General features: G+C 44.6%; 1 protein-coding gene across 3 annotated transcripts; it reads left to right on the top strand.

The window, feature by feature from the left end:
- Window positions 1–4066: 4066 nt before the first annotated feature.
- Window positions 4067–16109, top strand: drgx (dorsal root ganglia homeobox). Of its 3 annotated transcripts, XM_052041596.1 has the most exons (8): window positions 4067–4303; window positions 4927–5020; window positions 6276–6376; window positions 6771–6872; window positions 8634–8806; window positions 8912–9024; window positions 9681–9945; window positions 14289–16062. In XM_052041596.1, exons 2-8 carry the CDS (start codon window positions 4963–4965, stop codon window positions 14362–14364), a joined length of 888 nt encoding a protein of 295 aa, XP_051897556.1. In that variant the 5' UTR covers window positions 4067–4303; window positions 4927–4962; the 3' UTR covers window positions 14365–16062. The 3 variants fall into 3 exon arrangements, with proteins under 3 accessions (XP_051897556.1, XP_051897557.1, XP_051897559.1); XM_052041597.1 differs by lacking the exon at window positions 9681–9945; XM_052041599.1 differs by lacking the exons at window positions 4067–4303; window positions 9681–9945 and adding an exon at window positions 4717–4792 and having other exon boundaries at window positions 14289–16109.
- The last annotated feature ends 1688 nt before the right edge of the window (window positions 16110–17797 follow it).

Below are 17797 nucleotides of genomic sequence, written 5' to 3'. Positions count from 1 at the left end.
CTCTGAACTGGATCGCACTAAACCGAAATCCACCGGCGACGACTCCTGCCCAGAGATTGTGTTGTGATCTGTAATCCTGCGGCTGTGTAAACTGGGAGACTGCCTGCGTTCATATACAGCTGCTGTCATTTGAACATTTGAATCTTTTGTTGTTGCATGGAATCCTTACTGTGCTGAACCGGCCGCGGTGAACCGTCCACACATCCTCAGGGAGGCGATCCCGTCCCGTCTGACGACCAAACCGCCGATTCTCTGGGTTTTGGGAATATTCATAGACTTGGATCCATATCCCCAAACGTGACAAAAACGGAAAGACTCAGCGGGCCAAGCCACGACCGGGAAAAGAACCAGAGATAACGGTTCATGAAAGGTTGACTCTTTTCTCTTCCCACAGATGCTGCCCGACCTGCTGAGTGTTTCTGGCCTTTTGTTTTCAGTTCAGATTTCCAGCATCTGCAGTTGTTTTTTTTAAATGAATTTTCCACAAACGTGAGCCTCGCCCTCACCCTCATACTTATCGTTTTCTGGCATTTTAAGTATTGGAAGTTTTTTTAAACCAATTTTTTTTTTGCATTTTGTTTTTTATCCGTCATACAACCTGGGCCCTGTTTGCAGCTACATTCCCATTTCATCACCTTTGGATTGTGATCGAGTTCCGGTGAAACGGGGAGCATTTATTCATTATTTCAAACTTTCCAAAAGCCGATGTTTTATTGCACAGAGCAGATCAACGCTTCACGGTCTCGTTCACCTAGTCTGACGGGCGCAGCCACAATGCGGTTATAATTTAAAACAACACAATAGTTTTTGAGACCCAAGAGACGGCAGATGCAGGGATCTGGAGTAACACACAATCTGCTGGAGGAACTCAGCGGGTCGAGCAGCATCTGTGGCAGGAAAGGAATTTTCGACGTTTGGGGTCCAGAACCTGCATCAGTCCTGACGTCTACAATTCCTTTCCCTCCACGGATGCTGCCCGACACAATGAGATTTGACTTTGATAATTTTTTCTCCGTTGTCAGCTCAGGGCAATGATGGTTCTGGAACAGAGACGGCGGATGCAGTTAAAATACAACCAACGAAGCTGAAGAACCCGAACGAGCTCTTGCCATTGGTATATTTCTGGGGAACAAGTTCCCCCACTGGGGGTGTGAGGGGAGGGGCAGAATGTGGACGTGTCGAAAGTTACTAACTATTAAATACAACCGCCTTTCACTCCTGAGACACAAGATGCTTGGAATCTGGAGCAAGACACACAAAATGCTGGAGGACCTCAGCGGGTCGGCAGCATCTGTGGAGGGAAATGAACAGGAAGGGTCTCGACCAGAAACGTTGAGTGTTCATTTCCCTCCACAGATGCTGCCCGACCTACTGAGTTCCTGCGGCACTTCGTGCGGCGCCTTTCACTCCTCCCATTCATGTGGGGTTGACTCTTCCAATCTGTCACCTCAGTGTGATCCAAGCCAGCAGCCCCCTGCCCTTGGGCGGAGGTCAGGGCAGCCCTTCCATCCGCGGGAAATCAACCCTTCGCCGACAGCAATATTGGACAAAGCCGACCGGTGTTCACCCAGTGTCCAGTGTTGGAAGGGGCCGGGGTCAGGACGTAAGCCCCCCATCGTTGCAGCCCCCGGCTGGCGAGAGGGAGGGACAGCGGCCGCCCAACGGGAAGGAAACCCGGCGCAGCCCCTGGAGTCAACCGTCCGGAGCTCACAGAGTGATCCAGGGAGAGGTCGAATTTACTCCATCGTCCTTAATGTGCAGGCTTTAAAATAACCTCAGCTCTAAATACCCGTTCACTGTTTTAAATGTCTTCATGTTTAGCCAACAATCCAGAGGGATTATGCAGCTAACAGAATGGAAACCCGTGACCCAGAGTCCAGGCGGCTGTAGAGGCGCGGGAGATGACAGATGCTGGAATCTGGAGCAAAAATCGGGCTGCTGGAGGACTTCAGCGGGTCGGGCAGCAACTGCGGGGGGGGGGGGGGGAAGTTGGGGGAGTGGGCAGTCCAGGTGAAGGGTCTCAACTGTCCACCTCCCTCCACAGACGCTGCCCGACCCGCTGAGTTCCTCCAGCAGCCCGATTTTTGCTCCATGACAATTACGTCGCCTTCCGTTGCCAGGTTCCCTCGCTTTGCGCATCCTTCCGTAAGTGCGTCTTCTGCCCACTTCTTGCAGTTGATAAACTACAAATTATGTGTTTTTTAAAAAAAAAATCCATAGATAATCGAATGCAATGCCCGATGCTCTCCATTAGCGGAACCAGCACAGCACTTTAACATAGTGTTGGATACAACTCTATTTCGAACCCACTGCGTATCCATTTCACAATGAATTATCAATAGACACAGTTTGTAAAGCATCGAATGCAGTCTGTCCGTATGGGAAAGTTGGCAGAAAGGTCCATTTCATCGCCTGGCGCGGGTTAATTACAATTCCAAGACGGTACTAACTTTGCGACAAAAGCAACAGAGGATTTATTTGCTGAGGTTAATTGCTGATCCGTGTACTTCGAGCCAATTGACATCATGAGTCTTGAGGGCATCAACACTAAAGAGGCCAGAAGAAATTAAAGCCAGTCACCTTGACTAATTTGGCATTTACGTGAAGGGAATGGAAGTTTGAAGGGAGGCGAGGTCTCGCCAACAGAAGTAATTCACGCCGAGCTGATGTATTGATGAGATGATTTCGGTGCTTTGCTGCGTGACAACTTTTCGCTGCTACATGATGCACTTGGCGTCAGAAAACGTTCTGTTTGATCTTCACTGTTGCCTTAAGAAAACGAACGCACGGTGACGAACGATGCGTTTTCCGGGGCGATTTATCATTGCTCGCGCCTTCCCAATCGAGTTAAATTTGCGCCTCGTTTCCTGGAGTGGGAGGACGGAGAATCCTCGGGAGCGGCCGGTCCGGAGCGGCCGGTCATTATCTTCACTTCATTATCACCACCAGCAAACATTATTTTCCTCGTTAGGCCATCAGAATTAAGCTGTAAATCATGCCATCTTTCTCGTTAAGGCTGGCTGATCGATAAGTCAATGTAGCGAGGATCAGGTGAAGATTCATGAGGATGCGCATCAGCCCCGCCCCGAGTACACGTCCCGCCCGGGTACACCCACCCCGCCCCGTTATAACAGCCCCGGGTACGTCTTCACACCCCAAATTCATCAATCTTGCCCCGGGTTCACCCTCCCCACTCCAACAGTCTCTCCTCACTAACGCACCAGCCCCGCCCCGGGTACAGCCCACCCGAGTGCACCCTGCCGTCCTACATACACCAAACCCACCCGTGGTACACCCCGTCCCGTTATAAAAGCCCCTTTCCCTGGAAAGACCAATCACGCCCAGGTATATCAGCCCCGCCCGGGCTAAACCAGCCCCGCCCCGGGTACACCAGCCCCGCCCCGGGCACAACGCCCCCGATCCGGGTACACCCCCCTCTCCGGGTATACCCCCCCCCCCGGGTACACCACACACCCGCCCCGGGTACACCAGCCCCTCCCCGGGTACACAACCCCCTCCCCGGGTACACCAGCCCCGTCCCGGGTACAACGCCCCCGACCCAGGTACACCCCCCCTCCCGGGTACACCAGCCCCGACCCGGGTACACCATACCCCCGACCCGGGTACACCCCCCCCCCCCGGGTACACCCCCTCCCCGGGTACACCACACCCCCGCCCCGGGCACACAAGCCCCTCCCCGGGAACACCCTGTTGTTAATTCGAATCTTTCACCTGCATCGGCACTTTCCAACAGTGAGACAACAATTAGGTAACTGAATCTTGTAATTCTGAGCCATCAGCCTTCAGATAAACCGCAGTAAACAAAGTGGACGGACGAGAGAGAGAAAACTTCTCAACAGTTGTCTGACTTGCAGCTCACAGACTCTCCATCTGAACATCTTGCAGAGGTCATAAAGCAACTTTATTTTCAGTGGTGCATAAATTAATTACGCGCATTTAATAACCAAAATATCATTATATTCCCCCCCTAATATCATAAAGGCTTTACGCTAGGGAAACGCTTAATAGTGCAGGGGGCTCTAACAGGCTATTATCTTTGCGTAATGCTATTACAGAACCAATTATGCACCATTATACTTGCTTTTTTTTTGCAGTTTATATGATTTAGCCCAATCCCGCGCCCCGACTTGAAATTTTCAGCGAGTGCTTAAAGCGCAAATTGCAGGAGGCGGGAACCGCGCGGTGTCTGCTCCCGACTCTAATGCGTTTTAGAAATAATTTCATAGCGTCCCCTGCACATCATTTACTGAGGGAAGCGGCGTAAATCGATGCACCCCTTGCTGTGAGTATCATGGAAATGCGTTGATGTGACAGCGACGGACCCGCGGTTTGTGCGCGGCAGCAGGTCGCCAAAGTGCCTCATCGTGGGATTGTGCAGTGAAAGTGGAACGGCGCCGTGAGGGGGAACTGTCACAAGAAGTCGTTCCATCTTCCCCTTGTAGGGAAGGTGTTGCAGGCGGGAGAACGAGGGAGAGGGATGCGTAACTAGCGAAGGGTATTTCAGATTTTTGTCTTTTACAAATGTCAGGCGAATGTGTGCAGCTCAGAAATGACGTTCCGGACCACGTGCGCATTTTGCCAAAACCCAGAGGACCTATCTAAGTTACTCACAGAAGACAATGCTGGAAATAATTAGATTAAGGCCAATTATGCGTGAGATTATAAAGGCAGAGCCTGCCGCAGACAGATAGTGGCATCTGGTCAGTCGCTCGCTGAGGGTCGGCCGCTCGCTGCCGAGAAGGGTTCGCAGCCGCCCTCCGCCCGGATCCAGGTAGCGGCCACTTGCCTCGCCTGTGACAGGAGGCTCTCCCGCCGGGCCGCCCCTCTCCTTCCCGCAGACGGAAACTTTACCGTGGAAACCAGCTGGAGATCATTATCACTATTTCCCGTTTCTTTCTCTCTCAGATACAAAGCCAATTTCGACCAGTCTGGTGTGACACGATGTTCTATTTCCACTGCCCGCCGCAGTTAGACGGGGAGTGTTGTCGGACCAATTCCTGTAAGTACGTTCGGCCGATTCTGTCTGGAACTTGCCGTAAATTATCCGTGTGCAGAAAGAGCGACGGTCCAACTGGACACTGGAGTTGTCAGAAGCACAGTCTGCCAGTGGCCGCCGAGATGTAATAATGTTGTGTTATCTAAATAACGGAATTTTCGCGTTTTATAACGAACGGTTCAGATCCGTGTGTTCCTTTAGAACGTTTCTGTTTTTAAAAAATCATATGGGATGGTCTGCGGTTTTCCGCTCCTGGGCGGTGCGAGAACGCGCATCCAGTGCGCGGTGCCGGATGTCCGCCGGAGACCAAACTCGACCTGCTTTTTATCCAACTGAACAATACTTTGGAGATGGTCAAATGTAACGGCTCACTAACGAGTAACATAAATAAAGATTATGGCAATGCTGAGTGTGGTCTTATCCCGTGTATATATCTGACTTGACGTTTGCTGTGTATTCTTTTCACACTCTTAAAGGTTTGTTGTAAATTATTTATATTTTACAGAATTATTGAAGCTCTGTGGTGCAGTCACCGATATCCATTTAAGACGTGTGCCCTTTCCAGCGCCCGTGTGTCGGGGCCAAGCCTGGTCTGGCGAGAAGCGGGCCACCTGCTTCTGTCGCTGAGGCTACAAAGAAGCCTCCCTTTTAGCCTGAGGGCTAAATTAGGCTTTTCCCATCGCAGATGTTCGGTGTCATGCTTCCAATCAACGCTTTAAAATGTGGTCACGCTCCTCCCTTTGCCTTGCGGCCCTGCATGAATCTTTTATGCTGTTTTGCAAACAAATTATAAACGGGATGGGGTGGGGAATAGATTTATTGGAAGCCTTCACTCCTTGACCGAACGCCGGACTTGGAGCTTCCGATTGGAATTGACGGTCACTGGAATCATTGTCGAGAGGTTCAGGAGATCGGTGTTGAGAGAAACATTTTTTTGATAATCTCAACAATATGCCCTCTCGCTGGATGCTTTTCACACCTCTATTTCAATGGAAATCTGTCATTTGCAAATTATAAACTAAGCAAAACATTCTCCAAGCGAGAGACCTCCTGCACATTTCTCCGACCTGTGGGGATTCTCTCCTGTAACTGTGACTGAACAGACCACAATCTGACCAAGCGAACACTGGAGTGCGATTTTTAAAGCTAATCTTACTTCCTCATGAGATAAAACGTCCCCCCCCCCCCCTCTCTTTAGTAACCTAACCTCACAAGCTTTCCTCAGTGTTTAAAGTCAGTTCTGTTTCTGCTTTCTCAGTGAATTCCAGCGGTTTTGGGGGTCACAGCACCAGCGATTTCGATGACGGTTTCCTCCGGAGAAAGCAACGTCGGAACAGAACAACGTTCACCCTTCAGCAGGTCAGTCCTGCCTCGAGAGGGCTGCTGGTGAAATGCGATTAAAGTACACGCAACCTGTGTGATATTGTTCACCGGGGCTCTCGCCGGTTATAACTTTGCTTCACATCAAACCCATTTTGGAATTATTGCAAATTTAACCATTCACTCGCACACAAATAAAATCAGCAGCATCGGCTGGCAGAGGTTTTGACTGAATTAAGACCAAAAGCAATCCGTCGAAACAAACTACAATTATCTTGAAATCTGACCATTTACAAAGTGTGCGAAATTTGATGACACTTTGCAAATTTATTGCAAATCGCAATCTAACGGGGCAAATTCCGAATCACGATTCTGTCAGTGGTATATGGGAAGATTTGTTTATCAAAAGATGCATTTTCTCCCTCCATTTCAGTTAGAAGCTTTAGAAGCCGTCTTTGCACAGACACACTATCCAGACGTATTCACCAGGGAGGAACTCGCAATGAAGATAAATCTCACTGAAGCAAGAGTCCAGGTAAACGGGCTTTAAAGGAGAGCTCAGACTTTTTGAAGCCGTCAGTGTAAAGTGCATATTTGGCTGGAGATAAAGCAATGAAAGACTATCTGTCATTTATGTGATGCACTTTAATAACGTCAACATAATGTGGAATATTAGATTAGGTTGATTAATCGGTCATTCATAATTAACTAGTGATAATGTTCTACACTAATTTGTCCGTGTCTCTAAGGCACTAAATTACATCAATGCACATCCATTTCCTTGCCTTGAAAAAAGCTCCAAACTATCTCCTAAATTGTGAGCCGAAACTGATTTTCATCTTCTGCTGAATAAGAGCTGGAAGCTGCCTTGTCAATGGAGTTTTAAATTCTCTGGCCGCATGCAATTTAACACAAAGCCAGCAAAATAAAAACTCGTCCCATTTTTAATAAGGGATTGCACAGACTGCATTTATAAAGTCTTTCAGACTGTTGTAGGTGAGATCTATGAGCGAATGTAATTGTAAAGAATTATAACAGTTTGTCTCTGGGTCACGGCCCTATCGTTTTAAACTCAATGAATGCAGCGAGATAATGGAATTCGCTGGCTCTAAATTAGGGATTGTAAACATATTATTCTTCCATAAACGGATTAAGAGATCCTGCTTATTAAATCTAGACATGATTCGTTGTTCACTTGGAGGCATATGATTATTTTTCAATGGAATCCTATTTTAGGTGTGTTTTAAGTGTTTCTCCAACGTCTCCTGCTCCCCTACTGTCTAAAAAGAAACTGCAAATTAAGATAAATGTAGCAATTAGGGACATTCAGGACGGGCAGCCCGCGACTTTGTGCGGGAAGGTGCAGGGGTGAGATAGCAAATGGAGACAATTACCCTGCAAACTGGAGCTTGAGCTTTTCAATCGTCGTTTTATTTTCTTGAGACAAAAGGGGACTAGAAAAACAAAGCCACTAAAAACACGCGATGTGGAATCTGTAGGCCACTAAAATATGATTAATGCGTTAGGAAGCCCAGCCTTAATCGAAGCTGATGTTGTCAAACAATCACTAAATAGGATATAAACGACTTCATCATGCATGTTACTCTGTCGCAGACTGTCAGTGGAAAGTCATTAAAATATGATAATGAAAAATTGCTCAATTAAATGTTGTTATAAGCCAATGACCTTCATTCAATTATGATGCAAGAAGTTGTCTGCATCTGGTCCACACTTAACTGACCCAAGTTTACATGATTATAAAGTCATTAATATCTTTGTGAATCTAACAGCAATTTAAACCGCGCATACATAATAGCGGAAGGACTGCGATCCACTCTTCTCCAAGTATCGGTCGCCAAATTTAGCGAAAACGGACTAAATTAATGATTTTTTTTTACAAAAAAACCTCCGAACTATATTTATTGCCTTTTGATCGAACGTATATCGGACGGTCATCAACAAGGCGATATTGTCCTTCAGAAAAATTGAGAGAGAAGCAGTCGGGGTTTCGGGGCTGGGAGTGTTTGTGAGTGCGGTGGGGTCGGGGTGGGTGTTTCCCGCAGCAGGGAAAGTCCTCGCATTTCACCTTGTTAACAGAATCGTAGAATTCCAGAATAGCTGCTGAGTGTATGCGGGAATTCGGGAACAGGCCAGTGTCCTCGGAGCTCAGCCAGACTTTCGTTTGAACGAAAGTCTCGCGGTCCCAATCGACAACCCGACCAGTTGTCACCGGGCGAGGAAAGCGCAGGCGGTGGATGCTGGAACGCGGGCTCAGTCCCCGACCTTGTGTTGGCAGGTGTGGTTCCAAAACCGAAGAGCGAAGTGGAGGAAGACGGAGAGAGGGAGTGCGGAGCAGGAGGCGGCGAAGGAGATTTCAGGAGAAGCATCGCCGCCCATGAGGAACATGAACTCTCCCTCCCAAATGGAGCAAAGCAGGAACAAGAAGGAGTCTTTAGAAATGCAACAAAAGTAAGAGCAAAGTCTGAACCAGCTGCTGGTGCCTTGCTTGTCGCATCAGAGACGTTCATGTTTGAGGTGTTTGTGATGGTCCCGCTAACGCTGCGTTTCTTTCAGCCTCAGCAGGGCGGTGGGTCCGGCCGGGCCCTTCTTCCCTTCGTGTCTGCCCACCACACTCCTCAACACCGCCACCTACGCCCAAGCTCTCACCCAAGTTGCAACGTTGAAAGGTGAGCTTTGATCATTTCCAGATCAAATCTGCAGCCCCACCCTCCCCCCGCCCCGGGGGGCGGGTCAGGAGGGAGAGGGAGGAATTGGTTCCGACATTTGGGGATAGAGCGAAAGCCAAGGCCGGTGTTCAGCGGGACACCCACTCCAAATACTGAGCCAGTGAGGCTGCCCAGCCCCAGATTATGGGTGGCGCCTTGTTCCTCCTTCCTGCACCCCAGGAGGCCAGTGGGAACCCCGCCGGCAGAGCGGCCGAGGCTGTGGTGTTGCCCGCACTGGGGTGGCAGAGACCGAGCGGTGCCAATGGTTTCCTGCTGCTAAAACCGTCCCAGGTCTGAGCCCCAAGTGTCTTCAATGAAGAGAATCTTGAAATAAGGTTTTTAATAACTTGTTGGGCTTCTGTGAACTCTCTGGACCAGTGACAGGGAGACCTGGCTTTGGACAGTTCCACCTGATCACAAAAGTGGGTGGAATTTTCCACGTTATCGCAACCTCGTGCGAATAATCCAGAAATATTCAGAAGTAGGATCCAAAGGTGTCATTAGTTGGGAGGACGGAGTGTGTCCGTCCGCAGAGCCAAAGGCCGGTTGTTGGATTAAATACTTCCAAGTACGAGAAAAGTGCTTTGTAATTCGCGCTGTGGACTTTGTTTTCTCAGCACAGAAACTCCGAGCAGGCGGTGGGACTGCCTCCGTCCCTTCACGCCCGCTGATTCCCCCCCATCGATGCCCCGAAGAAACATCACATCGCCCATTCGGTGTAAAGCGAATCGTTGGCGGCTGCAGTAACTGCACCGACTCGCTCGCAGAGCAGCCTCCGGGCGCGGGGTTGTTTTCAGACACCACTGATGCTGTCTCCTTGCTGATCCAACCGAGCTCTGATTTTAAAATATTAAATGCGGCTAGGAATAAAGTGAAGATCAGGTACGACCTGTTACTCACCCGGAGAGGAGTGGAGCGGTGTGCGCAGATTGGACAGGTGGTCCCGTGAAAAAAATAACTGATTTGATTCCGTTTTAATTATTGATCAACAAAAGTGCACTAGAGTTAGTGGTAACACATAAAGTGTGAGCCATTGTATGGGCGGTGAGAGTTCATTCGTCCTTGTCTGAACTGTAGCATTCCCTATCTGCTCACGGCCTTTGATAGCAAAACAGACTAGAACCTGTACTTGGCTTATCGTGTATTAGTTGTTACTTCCAATATTTGTAGTACAAACTAACGAATGTGTTGGAGACGGAGAACAATCTGAAATGATTGTATTTGAATCAGACTGACCAAATATAATTGTTTCTCTTCGGTTATAGCATCAGTAGAAACAGAGTTAGAGTTATTCTTGGCATTTTATCATGTGTTCTCGTTAGCTGGTGCAGAGTGAAGCAAAGCACGATAGATTTTCCCTGTTGCTTCAGGTTTGATGTTGGTTTACTGCAAATGACGTGTTTATAGCGTGGAGATACACTACAAACCAAGCTACACTAAAGTACCAACAGATCTGTAAATCAGTCACAGATGGAGCCACTGGAGAAATTATGTACAGGTACACGTGTTTACCATAACAATAGCATTGTTCCTCCCAGTTACTGTGGTAGCTAATGAACAGCTCTGTTGCCAGTTACACAATCCTCAAGCCTCTTTGGCCACAGATAGTTATCAGGAAATACGAAGCAAATTTCTCTCCAGATAATCCCAATAGGTTGATCGAGTCTTCAGAAGTTTTGTGAGCCAGACTTGGTAGGGTTCAACGTCCAGACCAGATTATGTTTATTGAATTGACAAAGTAAGCAAAATGTCATAACGTCATTAGTAGTAATTGGTTAAATTCACAAGCTGGACTCTGAACAAAAATTAGACATAAAGAGTCATACAGCAATTCATGAATCAATTTAATACAAATTACTGTTCTGGGCAGTTGACTATATTGCAGTACAGGTGATGTGATAATTCTGTGCAACTCCAGAGCACTCAGTCCAAACAGGCGGGGTGAAACACCAGTGCTCAGATATATCCCTCCAGTCTGGACTAATCAGTGGGGTGAACTGTCTGAGATCAGGCTTGTTTATAACACTGAGGAATCTCGGTGAAAAGGAAGGTTCCCTTGTGCAAGTCACAGCCTGTTGTTGAAGAACCCAATGGCACGATTAGACAACCAAAGTGGCACTCAGTATATGGTGCTCATATTCGATCAACGATGCAAATTGGGGTTGAACATTTAAAGTCATTCCTGTACAGTACAACCCTATTCATTTCAGAGTATATCAAACAACTTTCAGACTTTTTATTGATATTTAAGCCTTCCTACATTTTTTATTAATGGAAATTTAGGCATAAGTTTAGATCAAAATCCAGAATTCTTTCAAAAGTAGCCATTTGCAGCCATTGAGGTTTGAACTTCAGTTTTTAAGTACAACAGCATTGATGTACTGAGGGTAGTGTCACTTTGGAATGAGGCAGAGGATTACATGCAATGAGCTGTGGATTTGCCAGACTCATTACATGACGGGAAAGAATTCTATTTTGAAGAAGCTGATATTTAATCCATTAGATGTTGATAAATATCATAATAACTAATAATGTTTGGAATGCACATCCTAATGTTGTATCTGGGTTTGATTGCCAGTCTGGTAATATTATGACTTCTCATATCTTCAACAAATATTGAGCATAATTTGGGTGTAACATAGTGAGAACATAAATTAATTACCATCAGGATGTTGCAGTTCCCTGGATGGCACAGAAAAGTTTCTTTGAATTTGTGCATGTTTTCTGTTTATTACTGCACATGTTTGCTTATACTGGTCAGGTTGATGTTCATGCTATGGAGCGTGTGCTGCCATGAGGTTCAAGCAACCTGGTTCTTTCCATGTTTATAATTGATATTGCAGAGTTTTTTAGATCTATTATTACTTCAGAATGTCAGTTATATTGGTAACTAATGTTTGAGATCAATGGAAATTACTGACAGAATTTGCTGAAGTTTTTGTGGCCTGTGAAAAGCTTGGATATTATGGCATTTAACATGCACACAAGTTATTAAAACTCTGCAAAATGGAGAAATAAGTATTTGTATATAATTCTGAAAGATACTTGAGAATTTTGTGTAAAACAATAATATTTTTATTAATAGTACAAAAGAGAATGGTTTTACCTGTTATACCTCAATATACTTGAAATTTGAGGAAAAGCAAAAAAATCCTAAAGGAAACTATCTCCATTGGACAAATGGATTTTTTTTTAAAAAAATGCCTTAACTACTTTTATATTGGGCCTTGGTAAGACCATGGAGAACTGTTCACAGTTATGGATATACTTGCCCCAGAGGGACTGCAATGATTGTTCCCAGACTGATTCCAATGATAGAAGGACTGTTGTATGAGGAGAAATGGGCTCAGCTCAGCCTGTATTCACTGGAGTTTAGTAGAATGGTGCAGAAACTCTCATTGAAACATATAATGTTCTGACAGGCTCAACACATCATATGCAGGGAGGATGTTCCCCTTGACTGGGGGTAGTCTAGAACCAAGTATCACAGTCACAGGACAAGGGATAAGACATTGAGGATGGAAATAAGAAGTTTCTTTACTCAGAAGCTGGTGGAGCTGTGGAATTCATTTCCAAAGAGGTCAATGGAGCCCAAGTCACTGCATATATTTAAGAAGGCAATGGATAGGTTTCTAGACATAAAGCCTCAAGGAGCAGAGAGAGAGAACAGGAATGTGGTATTGTGAAAGAGGGCCAGCTGCGATCCCATTGAATGGTGGAGCAGGCTGAGAGCTGACTGGCCTACCACTGTTCCTGCTTTTCTATGTTCTATGAATCAGGGACGTGACCAATCAGGACACACCCCAGCACTGGGAAACCACCTCTGACCTCGGCAGCTTAGGTTATGTTTGCTTTAATGTATTTGATTGCAGATGTTTATATGGATGGTGCCCATCTTTCTGTAAAGAAGGGAATTTCCCGTCAAGACCTTTGCTACACTTAAATGACCTCCAGACCTATGAATACAGTAAGGAAACAAATTCTAAAGGTGTGTAAGAAGGGCAAAAGCAGTAAAGAATACCCAGACCATGAAAGCTCTTCATTGTAGCTAATTTCCTGCATTTTCCCCATTTTTGAATATGGAATCCTTGTAACTGATATCATTGAATGGATGACAATCTGGAAAACATCCCCTATCTCAGTTTTTACCTTTGATCATGCACCTGATTGTAGAGATGAGAAGCCTGACAGCATTATTTGAGGCATTCCAGATGGCTACAGCTTGGAGAAGCAAAAGTAGAGCAGCTTTTGATCCACTGTCAAATGTATCTGGGTAGATACCTTGGCAGGTAAAGGATCAAGCTGAAGTGAGCTACCCCCTGTACTTCAACACCCTGTCAATACCCAGTGCCTCACTCAGAGTATGGTGCCAAAGGGGCAGGGATACCTGTGTATTAGAACTTCCATATCACAGTAGATATCGAAGGTGAAAAAGGGAAGGGAAAGATCTTTGCAAAGTGGATTTTAAACTTGCTGTGGGAATAAAGTTAGGATTGTGCACTTTTCTTGCTATAAACTCTGCCAACATTTCCATTTCTATTTTAGTTGGCAAGTTAACAATCCTTTATTAGGTGCCTTAACTTTATGGAACTGGAAGGCAGCTTTGTTTGAACCATGTGAAGACATGCAAGATATTACTCAACCCAATGTTCCTCGTTCCCACAATTACCGATGTAAAGGTATCCTTGAGCAGTTAGGTGATTATGATGAAGTACGTTAACTTGGGCCTTAGCAATGCAGATTGTTTTGAAGAGTTGATGACTCTCCTTACCAAGAGGTCACTTTGCACCAGATTGACTTAATTATTTGGAGCAGTGATTCTTTCAATTGTTTCAAGAAGAAAAGAAACATCTGTTTTAATTTTACCAAACAATGACCTGTACTTGGTCCAATAATACAGCTAATTTTTATTTATGATGTTTGTTAGTAAAATACATTTTCATTAAGATGGTGTCACGTTAAAATAGCAGCTAGCCAGCTGATCTGGGTTGTCTTGGGTTGACAGGTATAATTAGAAACAGCACATTGTTGCATTGCCTAACATGGAACTGTTTTCAAATTTATTGAAATGGATACAAAATACAACATGAATTACTCAAGAGTGCATCGTTTTCCAGTCCCAAGATGTTTTAGGCAGCCACGTCACTGTATAAATGATAAAGTTTGCAGAATGCAACATTTCCATCTGTAAAGAAACATTCCTAAGGTACTTGTGTTTATTTTAGGAAATTCCCTGTGTTCCTGCTGCTCGCCAGATCCAATGGGGCTGTCCTTTCTGCCACCATATGGCTGCCAGAGTAATCGAACGGCCAGCGTGGCAGCACTGCGGATGAAAGCACGTGAACACTCTGAGGCCGTGCTCCAGTCTGCCAACCTGCTTCCGCCATCCAACAGCAGCCCCGCCGTTGGACCAAAGGTTTCCTTGGACGGTGACCAGGAGAAGGCAAGCCACCCCAAAGAAAAGATTGAGAGTGAAAGAAGCCTATGAGCAGAAGAACAGAAGCATAACTGTAGAGCTAACACTTGAGATCACTTTAGGACATCATTGTGAATGTTCTCTGATTCTAACGATGCTGGATCTACCCTATGATCAAGTTGTGACTCCGTCTGTACAAAAGCTAAGATGTTCTTACCTGAGTCAAAGCCAAAAGATGTAAATAGATGGATTCTGGACTTTTGCAGCATAATAGTTGCCTGCCTTTGTTTCTTTTAACCATGTTCATTCCCCTCTTGGATTAATGGGAAGGTAGAAACCTGCTAGAGTTGCCGTGCTGTGGCTCTGGAGTTGGTGTGGATGATGAATGTCACAAACCACTTCCTCAGAACACATGCAATTTTAACTATTCTCTGCTCACCATGCAGGGAGGAGATTATAATCACAGGCAGGTAAGTCATCACAGACCAAATGTGAAAACACACAGTAACTGCAGGTTTCTGATAAATTTGCATACACAAGTGGTTGTTCTGCAAGATTGGACCTTTGGTGTGCAATAAAGCTCCAAGCTTCTAGGTCATTATGATATAGTAGATTTCTATTAAGTGGATAAACTGTTAACAGGAATTCATTTAAAATATTAATAGCACAATTTCTGGTATACTTTCCACTGCAATAGGATTTATGAATTTAATTTATGCTGTTAATTTTAACTTGAAGTTCTGATGAAATATGAATACTGTAACAGTTACAAGGAGTGAGATATAACAGGACTCTATGTATTGTGGGCTGTAAATACCATTAAAATGTGTGATTTTAGGAAGAAGAAATCTTGCATTTAGTTAAGGGGAAACTGAAAATGAAGCAGTAAAATGTAAAGGTCCTAAATTTGGAAAAAAGTCTTCATTGTTGCTACTTTATTTTAACAAGTATTCATAAATTGGGTGTTTTACTGAGAAAGGACAAGTGGGCACACCAAGAATCAGATCTCTAAATTCTGCAGCAATATTCCACTGCAATTTCTTTAAATAGCCTCTTTCTTTGATTAATTGCCATATGCTGGGACAAATTGTGCATCCCAATCTTTAATTATCAAGTTAATACCCTTTCCTTCCAAAATATGATTAACTTGCTTAAAATTCAACTTTATATGATCTGGGTTCTTGTAACCTAACTTTCAAATTTAATTGTTTGATTAAATTTGTATTTCCAACAGAAAGGTACATAAATAAATGACCGTTGAACAAATTAAGAATACTTAACAGCATTGCATCCGAAAAGTAGTTACACTGATTAAATTTTCTGTCCTTGTGGATTTTCAGGAAATTACTTTTGATCGTCAATAACACAATTAAGTAAACTACACGCACATTAGCATGAATAATTGATAAGAAATTATGTATCACCACGAAGTACTGATTTAATAATTCATGATGCGACACTAGTGACTATTGCCATTCTGGATAACGTGGAACTCTTGCCTGAAGCTTGAGGCAGTGTGCAATTACAGGGGGTGGAAGGTGGAAGGTTGTGTATTTATGATGCATGGTTTAACCTCTTTGTTTAAAAAATAAATTAATAAAGATTAAAAAGCTATTGAGATGGCTCAATTTATTTAACAGGACAATAAGCATTAGTTAAAGAATTAAATCATCCCACAGATCTGTTCTTACAGTCGGTGCTTTTGAAGTACTCAACACACTAACCTGTTTTACTAATGGCAATTTCATCCTTGTAAATATTGTTTTTGAAACTCCAGTGGAACTGTGAATTCCATTTTGAATCCCAAAGCTTTTAAAGTTATTTGACTAGGATCTGATCAATTGCCAATCAATTTTGAGCATCTCAGCTGTAAATCATTAAAATACTATTCTTTTGAAATGCAGTGAATCTTGCAGTATCACAATATGGTGAATACTATAAAGCTTATTCAGCAACTCTGTAAAAGCATGGACATCATTCCTTTCTGCTTTATCGAATATCATTTCCGACCTCACTGTCAGTAATATTTCATGGTTGAACTATTCCAGTGTCTGGTGCTCCTCACTGCCAATCACTTCATTTAATTATTTAGGCTCCGTGTTCTTGATGCATTGTAACTGTTCGATTGCATTGGTGTGAGCACAAAAGGAAAAGATTCCAGATCGGTTGGAGTTTAAACAATTGGATGTTAATAACTTGGGAAGGGCTGTGTGGGTGGGAAAGAATTTTATTTCTGAAATCCTTCTATTCCACCCACAATGATCTTAAACCACTGACTAATGCTGGGGTCTGTCTACGATGCTGTTTGGCATTTGGAGCCAAAAGTAAACTGCTGGAGGAACTCAGCAGGTCGAGCAGCATCTGTTGGGGGGAAGGAATTGTCAACATTTTGGGTCGAGACCCTGGATCAGCGCCTGCTGCTCGGCCTGCTGTGTTCTCCCGACAGTTTGCTTTTTGCTCCAGATTCTAAGATCTCCATTCGCTCATGTCTCCTGTTTGGCATTTGCTCCCTAGTCAATATTAAATTTTTGCAACGCTGGTTGTTTGCTGGTTCATGGGGGTCGTTTGCAATTGTGCACCTAGGTTCTTATTCTCCACTTTTGTCAGCCTATATTTGTGAGGTTGGTCAGTTCTACACTGGGACTTTCCTGATCTTTATTGTCTTTGACAGACACTAAAAACAGTTCACACGATAACCTGGACTAATGTTTTAAATTATATGGAAGCTTATGTAATGTGTTAATTTTATGGCTGAGGTTCTCCCTGTTACTGTGTGGGTTTCCCCACTATGCTTCAGTCTGCTCCTACATCCTAAAGACCTGCCATGTGTTTAATTGGCCACTGTAACTTACTCCTACTGCAGGTAAGAATAAACAGGGAGTTGAGAGGCATGGGAGGGAGTAATTTGCAGGATTACTGGGAAATAAGGAATGGGACTAATGGGATTCCTCTGCTGGGATATGACATGTACTTGATGGACTGAATGGCCCTCTCATATGCTGTTATAAGTAAGATAAAACAATTGAAAATTTCACAACAATGGTGTCTGCTCACTGGTCAGAGCTGTGGAGAACAATTGAAACAATCTCTGAACAAAAATTCATGGGAAGTCAAAAACTGGTTTCCTAATTTCAGGCTCATTTGGAGGAACCGTCCATTCTTAAAGTTAGTATCTTAATTCATTCCTTGCAAACAGGGTTTACTGGCAGGGCTGCCAGTTATTACCTGTCATAGTCGCTCTTGGGAAGTTGATGGAGACTATATGCTCCCGAATGCTTTTGTTGGACAGTTCTATGACTTTGTCCTACTGCAATAAAG

The sequence above is a fragment of the Pristis pectinata genome, chromosome 30 (genome assembly GCF_009764475.1).
Source record: "Pristis pectinata isolate sPriPec2 chromosome 30, sPriPec2.1.pri, whole genome shotgun sequence".
In the NCBI taxonomy this organism is placed as follows: Eukaryota; Metazoa; Chordata; class Chondrichthyes; order Rhinopristiformes; family Pristidae; genus Pristis; species Pristis pectinata.
This window is presented reverse-complemented; position numbering and strand designations above follow the sequence as displayed.

Excerpts from the sequence above, each read along its gene's own strand:
- drgx (XM_052041596.1), top strand. The coding sequence starts at position 4,963 with ATGTTCTATTTCCACTGCCCGCCGCAGTTAGACGGGGAGTGTTGTCGG. Across the intron at positions 6,377-6,770 it reads CAACGTTCACCCTTCAGCAG|TTAGAAGCTTTAGAAGCCGT; the intron begins GTCAGTCCTGCC and ends CCTCCATTTCAG. Across the intron at positions 9,946-14,288 it reads AGGAATAAAGTGAAGATCAG|GAAATTCCCTGTGTTCCTGC; the intron begins GTACGACCTGTT and ends TGTTTATTTTAG.